General features: G+C 37.1%; 1 protein-coding gene across 1 annotated transcript in view; it reads left to right on the forward strand.

Annotated features, from left to right (window-relative positions):
• The window catches only part of pkn2a (protein kinase N2a), a 92,907-nt gene that overhangs the window by 52,398 nt on the left and 23,986 nt on the right, over positions 1 to 16,523 (forward strand). The window contains exon 4 of the mRNA XM_055151820.1: positions 8,842 to 8,996. Within this exon, the coding sequence (XP_055007795.1) occupies positions 8,842 to 8,996 (155 nt within the window). The remainder of the gene's footprint in view (positions 1 to 8,841; positions 8,997 to 16,523) is intronic.

The raw sequence follows: 16,523 nt of genomic DNA on the forward strand, positions 1-16,523 counted from the left end.
ACTACTTGGATTACTTTTATTTTTAGGGGAAATGTTCCTACGAATGAAATAATATCTCCATGCAGAAAAGTATTTGACGCACCCTCTACCAGAAAAGCTACAGAAAGCACCTTTTAAAGATGTAAATGGTTGAATGAATAACTTTAATGACTCATGACTGATGAAATCTAAGTAATAAAGTGTCTCATTCTGCTGTTTATTTACTGCAGCTCATGATTTAACAATATTGTACATTTTAGAGTAGTTTTTGTGGTTTAAATCTGCTCTTGGGTTTTTGTCTCTGTGGCATAAATTAGTTCCAATATTAAAATGTATCATCTATATTTACATAAGCAATAAATCCAACTTCAAAATTTGTTATCATGACAGGCCTAGTATGCAGCCATATTTGTTTTGATCAGCATTTCAGTCGTCTTCTTCTACTTCTTCTACGTGTACTTCTTCTTATACTTCTACATCTTCCTGAAGATGTGAGACAGGCCTCTAGTCTAACTATGTTTAAATCCAGACTCAAACCGGTTCTTTATAGCTGTGCATATGACTCAAAGGTTTTTATTCTCTTTTAAAGATAATTTATGATGTAAAGCACTTTGAATTACTTTGTCTATGAATTATGCTATCCAAATAAGTTTGCCTTGCCTTGATGCGTGTCCCTGATTGGCTAATCCACCTGTCAATCACACCCATCTGAAAACAGGGAGGTTCACCGACGGCCAGACTCACATTTTCCCTAAAGGTGCACTATGTAACTTTTATTTGGGGGGCCGTCTGTTTGTTTCTTTGAATATGTCATTGTTCTGCCTGGAATGTCCCACGGTGTGACATTAAACAGCTCTACTTTACATTTATTCAATTACTGGTGGTTTTAACTTAAAAATACCTAGAGAAACAGGTGTTCTGACTGATCTGACCTGTAACTTGGTCTGGTTTGGTCTCGATGAAGATAGAAATGTTTAATGCCATACTGTGAAACATTCTCGACAAAGTAACAACATCTACATGAAGAAAAGCATTTGACAAACCCTCCAGAAATGTTACATCATTTAATATTTTGTACTTTAAATCACATTAACTTCAAATTATAAATCAGATGCTGTGTCCTGACAGTTATTCTTACCTGAGTAGTACTCTCAAGTAATTTCTTACACCGTTACTTTATACTTCTATTTATGTAATGTTATTTTGAAGTTACGCTGCTCTTACTACTACAATTTTTGGCTCCTTTACCACCTCTGCTGTAGCCTACAATAGTGTCTGTATGCAGTAACCCTGTGTGAGTGTGACTTGTTCACACTTGTGTTGTATGTCAGGTCCATTGCTCAGAGTAGGGCCTGCCTCCGGGCTTCCCTCTGTTGTTACTGTTGAACTGACTATTGTAGAACAAAAGACTTGACTAAACTTTCGGATTTAGTCATTGGTGATTCAGAGTTTTAGGCAGCATTTCTGTTGACTGGCTCTTTACTAATCCCTGACGGGGCTTTTATTTAAAGGTCGTATATTACGTAAAATTGACTCTTGTGAGCTTTCAGCCATGTTATAACGCTGTTACCTCATCGAATACATACCTGGAGTTATGTTTTGTTACGGTACATTCACACATTACTAGTCTGTCTACATCTCCAAAGCTCAGAAGTCTGTTTCACCTTGTGATGTCATGAAGAGGTAGTTTTTAAGTTAACTGCTACCGTTTACATTTAGTTCAATAGACATGGTCAATTCCAGGGCTGAAATGATTCTAGTGAAGGTATGTGGAGTTTAAAAACACAGTGGAGCATTTTGAGATGAGGTTTCCTGTTTGAGAGAAGAACGCAGCCTAAATATGCAGGGTTTATGTGTTAAACATGTGTGAAAGAAACGAAACACAAGTCCAGGTCTGTTTTTGGTGAGGAAACTACATTAGAACATAGATCAGAAAATAGTGTAAAATGGTAGTCTGATTCCTCAGCCGGTTTCACTTCCGTCTGACCTCGCAGCATTAGGATTCCTTTGCTTGAAGGTAGGTGGGTACTTTATTTATTTATTTATTTGAAAAGGGACAATGCACATTAATCAACATCCAAACTATGTAAATGTGCCTGAGTTAGCTGATAAGAGCTAAATTGCATTGGTAGTCCCTTTGCCAGATGTCAAAAAGGCATCCTAAAAGAAAATACACTTAAAAGTTACACATCAAAAATTACACAAGTGTACAATATTAGTACAATATATTTTATTTAACCAGTCACTCACGTCACAGTCATGACGTATGTAACGCTCCACTAACAGGGTTAACTGGTATATTAAGCTTTTCCCAAATCCTGTAGGAAGAAGGACAATAACGTCTTTCCCCTTGATAAAATTCACCAAACATTCTCTTTGTTCTGGCTTTAAATCCTCGATCTCAGGAATCGTTGCCAACACAGAATGTCTGGCTCTTCTCTGATTGGCTGATGCCCGAACTCACACTTCCGGGGTTTTTGCGAACCGTCTAGTGTATTCTGATTCCTGACCTAGTCACTGGAGTGAACTGAAATTGAGCAGAGGCACTAGATGGCACCAGCCTGGCTACTCATATGGCCCTTTTAAATGAGTATGTTTCTTATTTTAAATGTGTAACTTCTGGCAGCCATTTTGGTCTTAAAATCTCTGTATTTTTAATTTGCTATTTTGTCTGTAAATCAAGATATGAACGTTAATAACAGACCAATGGGGCGCCTTCTTTCCCCGAGGTGGCTCCATCTCGCGTTAAAGGGACAGTTTGGGATTTTTGACATGAATCTGTATGTCATCCCCGTGAGCAGTGTCGTGCATCCACACCGACTTACCCCCGACAGCGCCCGGTGAACCGAGATACTGGCCGTTTTCGGTGCTGACGAAAGTAGTCCGGCAAGTTGGCTGGGGATTGTAAAATAAAGCGTTTTTCTTCTCAAAACAATGTGTTCAAAAGAGTGATACATTTGCATCACAAAACCATCTCCCACAAAAAAGTCAGACCTCATAATCGCTTGGCTCTATTTTCTTTCCGTTCGCATCAACGCGCGCATAGCAACACAATCAATCAAACCTGTTGCTAAGGGATGGGCCGTTACCTTCAACACCCTCGCTCCTGATTGACTCTTTGGTTGCTATGGGTGACGTCACACTCACACAGTCCACTCAGAAGTACTAGGAAACAATGTATTTATATATAAATTAACCTTTAAATGAACTCATTAATTTCCCCTTTCTGATGCAGTGCCATGCAAATCCTTCTAATCTAAATAAGGTGAGGACAATTAAAGGCCTACAGCCCTATTTAACAGGTGTGAACAAAAATATGTAAACAGTAGCTCAGAGCAACCCATGAGTTATTATTATTATTACATAAGTCACAGCTCATAGTCATAGCTTTCCCTAACCGCTCCCTCCCTTTGTAATGTGTCACTTTTGTAATGGATTATGCAAAGTACACAATTACTGAAAAGAAAAAGAACCATAGAACTAACTGAAAAGCAGTGGTGGAGGAAGTACTCAAGTTTTGTATAGATACAATGGCAGAAAGTAAAAGTAAAGGTATCACTTGAAAAAATCTACTGAAGTATTAAAGTACCTGTTTAAAAATGTACTAAAGAGTAAAAGGTAAAAGTATTTTGCTGAGATTTTTGGAACAATTAAAGGGTGAAATGCAGTGATTTTGAATTTAGAACAATTCTGAAGAAAACGCTGATTTTAAGTGATTTGATTCAATTTTCATAAGCTGTTTTGTGTATTTGTCTATTTGGTTTGCTCAGAGTTGGGACATTAACTCAAATTAAATGCTAAAAAAATTTAGTCTCAGCCATTTCAGCACATCTCAGACATTAAGAAAAATACATTTTACTTTTCAGCCCAGATCTAAAATGTAGTGGGGTAGAAAGTACAGATACCTGCTCTCAAATGTAGTGAAGTAAAAGTAAAAATATCCACTGTAAATTTACTCAAATAAAGTACAGACACATAAAATTTGTCCTTAAGTATTGTACTTTGTTACCTTTCACTACTGCTGAAAACATTACTGGGTTATTGTAGAAACTCTTGTCCTCTTAGAAGTATTTTTGCTGGCTATTTAAAGGTGCATTGTGTAACTTTCTGGGTGGAGATGATGTTGCTGTGCCTGGAATTTTTCACAATATAAACTAAAAATCTGTTTCCATGGAGACCAGCACCAAGCCAATTTACAAGTTCGATTTGTGGAGAGGAGGGCTCATTATGGTAAAATTTAACCCTATCAGGCTCAAATTAATTTGTAGTAACAGGAAAAATCTGCTATTTGGGGAAAATGATCATATGGGGTAGTAATATACAATCCTGAGGTTTGTTTTTTTTTGAGGGAGACCTTCACATCCAGTGTGTTCTGGGATGTTTCAGATTTGCAGCATTGGTCCGGTGTGGTAAATTAACACTGAAGACTGAAAATGATATGAATGCTAACTTTATGTTTATACCACTTTTCATAACAATGAAAACATAAACCACAGTGTAACAGCTTTACAGTGACAAAACAATATCACTTTTTTGTGTGGTTCTCCAAGAAACAATTTTTATCCTTTGTGAAGCACAAAAGTACTTTGCACTTCTGGCAGACCGTTTGTGTGTAGACATTCTTGCACAGTCTGCATCGTCCACGTTTATCAGCATGGATGGGAAAAGAGGCTCCTGAGTAAAAAAGGCTCATAAAATATGGATGTGGAGTCAGTAGGTAATTGGCATTTAACTGTTACAAATCTGCAACACCTGCCTGGAGAGGGTTAAATGTTTCAAGGTGTTTTTTTATAAAAAAAAAAAAAACTGTTATTAAATGCCATACTGTGGAACATTCCAAGGAAAGCAGCATATCTCCATGGACACAAGCAGGACAATGCTGGACTCTTACTAGAAAAGTTACACCTTTTTGAAAATCAGCACACTTTAACTCATTTTCTGCTACTCTGAGATTATCGAGTCAACTTTAAAGCGTGTATGACAGGTTTGGATAATTCACAAAATTTGACTTGACTGAATTTGGAGGGATAAAAGCTTTTGTAAATATAAATTATAGTCTCAAAACACACCAATGACATCACACCAGGGAGCGTTGTATCCAAAAGTTCGGTATAATTTATACTTACAAAACGGATACTTTAACAAAACAAAGGTGCTTTCTAATCTTTTTATTATCAATTTTTAGTTTTGGCCCAGTTTACCACATTGTTGCTATGGTAACAGTTATGGAATTCCCTAGCATGATGTCATAATTTCCAACTACGTAAAATTTTAAACAAAAAAATTACCAGATTAAGAAAAAATGTTTTAAATTTTGATAAAAAACTTATATATAACTATCTTAGCTGTGTTTTAGTAGAATGTGGAGTCCAACCTGTTATATACACTTTAAATTGAGTATTTTAAAACAGGTTTGCATAAGGATTTGAATCTAAATGTAAAACAACAAAAGCTTTACAAAACACTGCCACTTTACTTTGGCAGTTGGAAAAAATATGTAACTGTAATTTTTCCGACGAGCATCGCGATTAGATTTCAGGTTTTAAGTATCACTAATAACATTCTGTTCGAAGTTCGTATTGTAAACGCATCCAGAAGAATTGACAAAAAGATTGAAATCTGAACTGACAAACTAATACAAGTATGACATTTCAGAGCATGTTTGTACAGATCTAAACTACTGGGTTAGCAGTTTTTATGCAGAATATTTAGTTTGTGGATGTAATTATGGTACTTACTTACGGTATTACAGCCTTTGCGAGTCTTGATCTGCTAATTACTTTTACTGAAACTGCGATTTTGATTCGATTGTGATTAATCTAGCAACCCGATGGCAGCATGTTAGACAGTAACTGAGCCCAAAATCAAAAGCTGTGTCCATTTTAAAGTGATTCTTGTGATCTAATGTGGTTTCCTTCTCAAAAACATACCTGGAGTTTTGTTTCATTCACACATGTTTGAGAGGAGCCAGTTGAGGTGGCTCGGGCATCTTTTCCGGATGCCTCCTGGACGCCTCCCTCGGGAGGTGTTCTGGGCATGTTCCACTGGGAGGAGGCCCCGGGGAAGACCCAGGACACGCTGGAGGGACTATGTTTCTCGGCTGGCCTGGGAACGCCTTGGGGTCCCCCCAGAAGAGCTGGAGGAAGTGTGTGTGGAAAGGGAGGTCTGGGAGTCCCTGCTTAGACTGCTGCCTCCGCGACCCGGCTCCGGATAAGCGGAAGAAAATGGAATGGAATGTTTGAGTAACTCTTTACTATTATCTGTTTATATCTCCAAAAGCTCAAAATGCTCTGTTCCGACTTGTCATGTCATGAAGTTGTAGTTTTCAAGTTAACAGCTGCCTTTTGCCTTTTGTTTAGTCAAAATTGGGAATTCCAAGGCTGAAATCACCCACATGATTCTAGAGTTTACAGTTTAACACATTGGAGCACTTCTTTTATTACCATTTACCATTCTGTTATGTGGGTTTTGTGTGTTAAACATGTGCGAATGAAACAAAACACCACTCCAGGTATGTTTGTGATGAGATGATAACCCTAACGTTATAACAGATCAGAAAATCGAGTGAAATGGGCCCTTGAAAGGAGATGTGTCTAGTATCAACAAACCTGGATGAGATAAACAGTGGATTTAACTGAAACACGACTCCTGATGTTGCCGTGTGGAGCGGTCGGCGGTGATTGGTCAAAATGTTGAGCAGCACAACAAAGGGTTTAAAATGGCTGCCGGCCAAAAATAGCACTTGTAGCCAGTCAATGTTTCCTAAACCTGGACAATAAGGAATGGGATTAGGATCTGTCCATGATGTCATTCCTGTTTGTTTGCCACAGTTAAATGGCCTTTATTACGTAAAATTGACTCTTGTGAGTTTTAAGACATGTTATAATGTTGTTAGCTCATAAAAAACATACCTGCAGTTGTGTTTTGTTTCATTTGACACCTTTTTATTATTAGTCTGTCTACATCTCCAAAGCTCAAAAGTTCCACCTTGGTAGTTTTTCTGTTTTGTCTCACATGATCTTGTGGTACCAGATCTTGTACACCTGAGATATTTTTATTACTTCATTCTGTATTGTATTTTTACTTGTACATATAATTATAGAAATATACTGATATAATTATGCCTTTCTCTTTGTTATCATATTATATTGTGATGTCTGAGCAAGGGATGGGGCATGATTAGTTGATTAATTGATAATTGTTCATTAAGAATTTCATCGATTAAGTTAATTTTAATCGACAAACCGAATGTAGGTTGCTGTGCGTAGCGTGACCAAACACTGGTCTGTACATGTGTCTCTCTGCACTCAGAAGGAAACGGCAAACAGAAACATTCGGTCAGCCTGCAACGTACCGAAGCACAACTGCGTATTTAACAATGATTTGTACAAGAAATTCCACGCTTTCCGTTGCATTTGGGACAAGTGTGAGTCCATGTGCACAGTGTATAAAGCAGGTACATATGTTTCTGTGTCCAGTGGGAAAAGGTTTTACCAGGTGAGAGTCGCTCAATGTGGATGACGAGTCTCCACCTCCCTCCCCCCGTACGGTGTCCTGGTTTTGACAAACACAAATCTGGTCACACTAACCTGTATTCCACTGAGTCATGTCTTTTAATCCGACAGAACTTGAACCACATCAGAACCACAAGAGCTGTAGTTTTTTCTTCGCTTGGTTTTTGCAAATTAGCAATGCGTTTTTAAGTTTTGTTTCTGTGAGAGTTGCGCAAAACTGAATTAAACACATTATAATGTCAAACAAGCTGATGTGGCTCTAGAGTGTTTATGTTTATATGTTCGTAAAGTTGAATTTATTTATGCAGATTAGTAGTGCAGATAGTAATAATAATGATGATCATTTTAATATAAAAATGTTAATGATTAATCGATAATCGATCGTTAATTCTTCCGACGATCGATTAAGAAAATTTCATTGAATACCCATCCCTAGTCTGAGCTACTGTGTCCAAGTCATTTCCCTTGTTGATCAGTAGTAATATTGTCTGAGTTTTGTCCCATCCCTAATCTCTATTCAGCTTGGTTGTGAATTTATTTACACCTTATGAAAAGTTTTTTTTTTTCTTTGTGTAAGTGTATTGTGTAATAGGGCTGGGGATCATTCAGAAGTTGCCGATACAATACATATTTCGATACAGTGAGCATAGGATTTGATACAATTCATTACGATATATTTCAAATCAGTTCGATACGATCCAATAAAAAATAATGTCTTAATCATGGCTGTGATCCTAAAAGTCTTTGTTGTACAACTTATGGTGCAAAGTTCATATGAAACACAAACATTTTAATCATCAAAACTGTGAAAATGTCAAATGTGTTGCATAAATAAGTTTCCTTCCACTAAACAAGCACCAAAACTGCAGCTGTAACAAAAATCGATACTGTATCATCACATCAAACGATACGATATCGATATTTCAACATTTTGTACCAGAAAAGTTACACAATAGGGGGTCTTTTCTGGTGGAGGGTCTGTCAAATGCTTTTCTTCATGAAGATGTTATTGCTTTGCCTGGAATGTGTCACAGAATGATATTAAACCTTTCTAACTTCATGGAGACCAAACCAGACCAAGTTACAGGTCAGATCAGTGGAGAGGCGACCCCGCTCTCAGTCAGAATGTCTGTTTTTCTAGATATTTTTGAGTTATAAAACCACCTGTAATGGATGACATGCTGTGGAACATTCCAGACAGAGCAATGACGTATCCATAGAAACAAGCAGGTGACGGACCTCCAACCAAAAAGTTACACAGGGCATCTTTTAAAGCTCACAAGAGTCCATACAGGATTTTTAAGATATAACTTTTTAATTGACCCGTTTGTTTCTTGTGTCTTCACAGATTGCCCTTTGACCCCGGACACACCGAACAGTGAAGCGCGAATGTGCACGACTAACAGCCGCCTGGCCGCTCTGAAGAAACAGATAGACATCGAGCTCAAAGTGAAGCAGGGAGCCGAGAATATGATCCACATGTACTCCAATGGCTCCTCCAAGGTCAGTGACAACATTGCAGTATTACCTTTTATACTGTAAACCAAGGATCTAGGCCTTTAAAGGTCTAATATTACACAAAATAGATTCCTGTGAGGTTTTCAGGCAGGTTATTATATTGGTACCTCATCAAAAACAAAGCTGGAGTTGTGTTTTGTTTCATTCACACGTGTTTGAGTAATCCTGTAGTATTCGTCTGTCTATTTCCAAAGCTCAAAATATTCTGTTGCACCTTGTAGTTTTCAAGTTAACACCTACCTTTTACTTTTTGTTTAGTACAGATTGTCAATTCCAGAGCTGAAATTATCCAAATGATTCTAGTAAAGGAGTGTTTTTTAGTTTGAAGAACTCGGCCTAAATGTGCAGGGTTTGTGTGTTAAACATGTGTGAATGAAACAAAACACAACTCCAGGTCTGTTTTTGATGAGGAAACATTATACTAGAGATCAGAAAACAGCAGAATATGGTCCCTTTAGTAATATATAATAAGAATAATTGGTCTACAGTGTCTCAATCAACCAGAATTTGTATTTGGCAACTAATCATTATATTTAGATCATAAAAATGTGTATGGGACAGCAGCAAGAAGGAGAAGCTAGTGAGTGATTTAGCTGAACATTTGGTGTTATTTGGTATTTATTTGTTAAAAAGGCAGTAGTGTTTTTTTGCATAAATAGTTTTTTGCCTGAACTCTCTTGTCTCTTGAGTCTTGTTGGTGCAGTTTGGGTCAGATACATAGAAATACGTAATAGTTTTGAGGACTGTTGCTGCCACGCCCCCTTTTTAATCACCCCCTTTTTAGGATTCTGAATCTCAGTGAGAATTCCTGGTAAAAATAAAATAATGGAGCGGCAGGGCATGTTTTTAATCGACTTAAGCCCGACTGTAAACTAGGGATGTCTATAAGTACTATTATTTGCTTTTAATTACAATGAGAAGAAATATTTACATTTTTACAAATATTGTCACCGTGGAGGAAAAAAAAAATCACCTAACTTTAATTGACACAAGGTTCAAAAAATGTAAAGGTTAATTTGCAGATTTGCAGATTACAGTCAAATCAGCATCATTTCTTCTAAAATCCTTACCTTGTATAAATTATCCTTTTAAAACCATTATTATTTACTTTATTAAGATTTCATGATTAATTGTATTTTAACACTGTAGTTTGAGCAAATCTCTTTGTAAGAACATTTAAGTCTCCTCAGTTATCTTAGGATATTGTGGTTGCATAAGTAAACATTTAGACTTTTCATCTTTGCTGCACGTTAAACCAGACTGACCTACACTAGCAGACAAATCTTGGACACACCTTCTCATTCAGTGTTTATTATTATTATTTTTTTTTAAGTAAAGTAAAAGAAAAAATAACTCTACTATGTGTGTTTTCTCCAAAACAAAGAGTGACTACTTTTAGTATTTGAATATATTTTCTCTATATAAAAAATCGTATTAGGGTTGATGTTATGTAAAGGTGCATTGTGAAACCTTTCCATTGGAGGGTCCATCACACGCTTGTCTCCATGGAGATGTTATTGTTTTGCCTAGAACAGGGTGTCCAAACTTTTTTCATCAAGGGCCACATATGTAAACACAGATGAAGCAGAGGACTGATCGAGGGCTGTTGACTGATGCTCAATATAGTGAAGTAATTGAACTATGTGCATCTTTAACACGTTAGAATGAATCATCAGTCTTTATTCATGCTAAGATCCTCAAAACCACATACTAAATATTCAATATTCATTGTATCAAGGGAGATTTTCAAAAAAATTGCCGTAAAAAGTTAATGTCTAATTGATGCCTGTAATTTGGGCCAATTCACATGCAAGACTGTGGGCCAAGAAAAATTTGTCTGAGGGCCGCATTTGGCGCACGTATTACTGTACATTGAACAGTTCCATCTAGCATTTATTCATTACAGGTGTTTCTATTGCCCAAAAACGCAATGATTCCTTCTGTGAATAGAGGCGACTCTCCACAGATCTGAACTGTAATGTTGCATAGTGCTGTAACCTGCTTGTCTTCCCGTGATAGATACAGGTTTAATCTATACTGTGGAACAGGTTAGACAATACAATTTCCATGGACACAAGCAAACACTCCACTAGAAATGTTCCACAGTGCTCCTTTAACTTTCCATATATTTTACTTCATGTATTTGATGTTTTCTGTAAATAAAATATAGAAGGTCATTGACTGAGATGGTGTGTCCAAACTTTTAACTGTTATTGTATATGACGTAACGTTAAAAGTGAAAAAAACAAACAAATGTGTAACACCGTCAGATGTCCAATGTCCCAAACCTTTTTTTTATTTTGTTTCTGCAAAAAGTCTTTGGCAGATCATTTTCTTGCTTTGGACCACAGCATTTTTTTTTCTTGCTCTACAAGAACATTGTTGTGTGTTTTCTGTTTGATTTGAGTGTACATAACCTTAGGTTAACCTCAGGTCATGACCACTTTAGTTTGTAGATAAGGCAGGTTTTATCCATAAGTATCAGCATTTGAGAGACTGCACTATCTCTATAAATGTAGACAGGATGTGATCAGTTCCTCTTGTATAACGATAACTCAACAAAAAGCTCAGTCTGGGGTGTTCTTTTTCCTTTTAATACCACAGGTCATATATTCACATAATAATTTCCCTACATTGAAGTGATGACATGTTCATATTTGAGTCTCAAAGAGGTCACTTTTATTATTATAATGTTTATTTTCCCTATATTCTGTATTTTAAATTGACTACAAACTCACTGTCAACCTTTTTTTTTTTTAACCATGGACCTATAAGAGATCAGTGTATTCCCATTTTGTACCGGTGTGTTATAGGATTTTGACCCAGCGGTGAAGTGACCCCGGGGTCAAAATCTGCCCCCCCAATATGTTTATTATAGTTATTATGATGTAAAGTAAGAAGTAATGTTAGTTGAATATTGGCAATGATCAAATATGGGGGTTAAAAATACTATCTCACTCTGGTCTATCTCTTTTATCTCTAGCTGCCAACACCAGCCATACACTAAATTTTTATTATTCCAAATTGTTAAGTCTGTCCTTCTCTCACTAATTCAAGGTTCAAATTTCCAACAGATGTTTGCTTTGTGTCTGTAATTGTTAGAGTTTATTGCTTAATGCTAGATAAATAAGATAAAAGGCTGGCGTGTTTGTCTACAAGTTGAAGTTAAAGTTTTGTGGTGTGTTTTACGGCGCGTTCCCAGGCCAGAAGCAGGTTTGTAGTCATTTCTGTTGCATTGACTCAGTGTTACCTGTGGCTCTGTGGGGGAGAAACTGGAGAGGAGGCTGACGCACACTCACACATGCCCTGCTCACTTTGTCCTAGTGTTGTCACGGTACTAACATTTCAAACTAGATTTCAGTACTAAGGAATAGACGCAATACTCAATATAGACACCACAAAGATAATAAAAACAAACAGAATGTGATTTTCGACATTCAATGGCTCAGATTACACTTCCTCATCACAAACAGACCTGGAGTTGTGTTTTGTTTCATTCACACGTTTAACACACAAATTCTTACATATTTAGGCTGAGCTCTTCTCTAAACTGACAACGCTGTTCCACTTTGTGATGGCATGTGGTAAAACAGGAAGTGCTCCACGGTGTTTTTAAACTCTATTCACCTTCACTAGAATCATTTGGATTATTTCCGTTCTAGAATTGCCGGTTTCTACAGTACTAAAGGTAAAAGGTAGTTGTTAACTTGAAAACTACAGCTTCATGACATCATAAGGTGGAACAGAGCATTTTGTGCTTTAGAGATGGAGACAAACTACCGTATTTTTCGGACTATAAGTTGCTCCAGAGTATAAGTTGCAACAGACAAAAAATTTGTAATAAAGAAGAAAAAACATATATATGTCGCACCGGACTATAAGTGGCACATAACTCTCCATCTCACTCCAAATCACTTAATCCATTGAATTCTTCATCCTCGGTGTCACTTCTGCACTACCTCCAGAGGTAAACCATAGATCCATGAGGTAAACAGAGCGCCGCTTCTTCTTCTGTGTAGCTGTCGTCAGACTCAGCATCAGTTCCAGTTAGAATTATTCAGGCCTTTCTGAATCCCGACAGGATAGTTTTGATTGTCACTGTAGTTCAGGATTTGTCTGTTCATCCAGTGACTTCCAGGAAAGTTTCATGGTGCACTCTCCTGGTTGCCGTGAAGCTGCTTTCTCCATCCTCGCTTTCCACCAGTCAATCACAAGTTTCTCGCTTCCTTCAAACTTTCTTTCTGCTGCTCGATTACAGTTTTGGTTGAATATTTCCATATTTGCAGCGAGACAACAGCTGTTTCTGCAGGAGACATGTGCAGTAGAGCAAAGTGACAGTGGTACAGGAGTAACAGGAGCAGCAGATACTCACACACAAGCCTAGAGCCTCTCGCAGCTTCAGTGTGAAAATGTTAATATATAAGTCACACCGGAATATAAGTCGCAGGAATCACCCAAACCATGAAAAAAGTGCCATTTATAGTCCGAAAAATAAGGTAATAAACAATTACTCAAACATGTGTGAATGAAACAAAACATTAAAGTTCACAAGAATCAAGTTTGTGTATAACAGGACCTTTTAAATTATAGTACTTTCTTTTATAGTCTTACATCTTGTGAATGTGACTTTGTCAGTATCGATACCTGCTAAACTGAGTATCTAGTTTTAGTTTATATTACTATCTGATTTTCAATACTTTTTACAACCCTACTTGGTTCACTAAAGCCCTTACAGCTCTGGAGCTCTGTGACTCAAACAAAACTGTAATTTAAGTCCTGTCCCAGCACAGTAATAACAGCCCTGAGCCCTGCAGCCCTGAGTCTGTAGTAGACTTTAATAGTGTGTTCTACATCCTCTGTGCTGATGTCATTGGTATTCCATTGTTTAATATAATACTACATTCAAAAATGGAACCACTGCAGTTGCTGACACATGAGTTTTGAATTCTATCTAGCATTAAAGGTGCATTGTGTCACTTTTCTGGTCTGTTAAATGCTTTTCTCCACGGAGATGTTATTCCTTTGTCTGAAATGTTTCACAGTATGGCATTAAACCTTTCTATCTTCATGGAGACCAAACCAGACCAAGTTAAAGGTCAGATTTGTGGAGAGACAACCTCACTCACAGACAGAATGCCTGTTTTTCTAGGTATTTTTGAACTGTAAAACCATGTGTAATTAAATAAATGTAAAGAAGAGCTGTTTAATGTCATACTGTGGAACATTCCAGACAGAGCAGTGACATTTCCATGGAAACAAGCAGGTGATGGACCCCCAACCAAAGAACTGCATAGTGCACTTTAAGCAATAAGTTCTAAGTTTTCATCTGGTGTATGGCCAAGGTTAGTACTATATTACAAAAATGGTTGGTAGAGCTGTCGACCAAGAATATATTAAAAATCTTTAAGAAATTCTTGGATGATGACAAAAATGAACAAAAAAACATTGCATTTTATTGGATTTATGTGAAAACAAAAAGCCTTGACAAGACTTTGGTTCTGTCATAATCCAAAGACCTAATATAACGGCATTATTGTGAGACTTTTGATGATACGATATTACGATATTTGGGTTATTGTTACATCCCTACATTTTACACAAAAAGTAGTTCTCAACTCTGCTAACTCTGCAACTTCTTTTACTGACAGAGGATTGTCTGTGGTTCTGTCATAATCCGAAAACCTAACATTTAAAAGAGCTTAAGAACGGGTATTTCTTCATGTAGTCTGCATTTAAACAGAGCAAAGCATCATGGTCTATGTAGTTCCCTCTGCTTAAATTCATTGTTACAGTGTAATATATTGTGATGGCCCTCGATATTATTGTGAGATTAACTAGAATTATGATATTTCGGTTATTGTTACATACCTACATTTTACACAAAAAATAGTTCCTTCAAAGTCTCAGCCCTGCTCCGAATCAGCTTGTTTTACTGACAGAGGATCGGCTGTGGACCTCTCCATTCAAAAGACCCGAGCAGATCATTGACAGTTATAAATGACTGGATCGTGATTAAATATTGATTAATTGCGAAGGCCTGTTTGCAGTTTTATTTTATTTATTGAACTTGGACCACGATCCATTTCCCAGCATGTCTTTGTTCCACAGACATCGTTTCTGTAAGCAAATTAGGGCTGCGAGATTAACTGCAATCAAATGCAAATGATCCTTTCAAACTCCTTTCAAAACATCCTGTGCCAACGCAGAAGAAGCGGCAACCCTCAAGTACCTGAGGCAACCTGCGCGCTACCTGATCTTTTACTTAAAGGTGTATTGTGTAACTTTACAGGCATTGCTCTGATTGGAATGTTTCACAATCTACCTTATATTTATTTAATTACAGGTGGTTTCACAGCTCAAAAATACTTCGAAAAACAGGCATTCTGACTGTGAGCAGGGTCGCCTTCCCACAGATCTGAACTGTAACTTGGCCTGGTTTGTTTTAATGCCACACTGTGAAACGTTCCAGACAGAGCAACAACATTTCCAAAGTTATTCCTCGCTTACCATAATCTTCACCACAATGACTTTATAAATGCTTTTCAAAACTTTCAGACAACAACTTCTAGCATCCTAACAGTGCACTTTCTGATTTTTGGACAGTAAAACTCTGTATAATTTGATGCAGACAGCCGACTTATTTCTACATCAAGAGCTACAATAGATCTGTACTGAGACAAAAACATTTTTGCATTTTCGTGTCTGAGTCCCCCCTCCCTTTATTCTCTGCTCCCTTACTCCCCCTTCAGAGCTTTTCGCTAATGAAACTACCGCACATCGCATCCGGTTTGTGAAGTTGTAGCGCATTGTTTTGCATCATGCTTTTGTATATTTATGGAGAATTGCCTTGTGGGCTGAGCTTTCGGACAGAATCGTACTGCTAACCAAAAGGAGGGTTCAAATAGGGCCTGGGAAAGATCGCTAAATTACTCAAACACGCATGGATGCTGACTAGGGGTGTGCAAAAATATTGAAATATTGATATGTCGTATTGTTTAATGTGATGATAGAGTATTGATATCATGGGCTGCTGTATTGATATATATATAAGAGTATTTTTTTAAGTATATTTTACTCATTGATTTTATTACAGCTCTACAGTTTTGTTGTTTGTTTAGAGGAAGGAAACTCATTTATGCAACATGTTTGACATTTTCACTGTTTTGATAATTAAAATGTTTGTGTTTCATATGAAATTTTCACAAGAAGTGGTTTAACAAAGACTTTTAATGTCACAGCCATGATTTAGACTTTATTTTTATTGAATTGAATATTGAATCGATTTGAAATATACTGTATTAAATCGAAGGTGCACTGTATTGAGATATGTATCGTATCATGGCCTACGTATCGTCTCGGCAACTTCTTAATGATACCCAGCCCTAATCATGACATTTAAAACCTCTTCAGGCATGTTTCTGATGAGGAAACAAGATTATAACATCACAGAAAGCTCCATAAAGTCAATTTTGCACAGTACCCCGTGTTTAAAGATGTCAACAGGATTCCATG

The sequence above is a fragment of the Boleophthalmus pectinirostris genome, unplaced genomic scaffold (assembly GCF_026225935.1).
Source record: "Boleophthalmus pectinirostris isolate CB_2022bp ecotype Guang Dong unplaced genomic scaffold, ASM2622593v1 HiC_scaffold_16, whole genome shotgun sequence".
Lineage (NCBI taxonomy): Eukaryota > Metazoa > Chordata > Actinopteri > Gobiiformes > Gobiidae > Boleophthalmus > Boleophthalmus pectinirostris.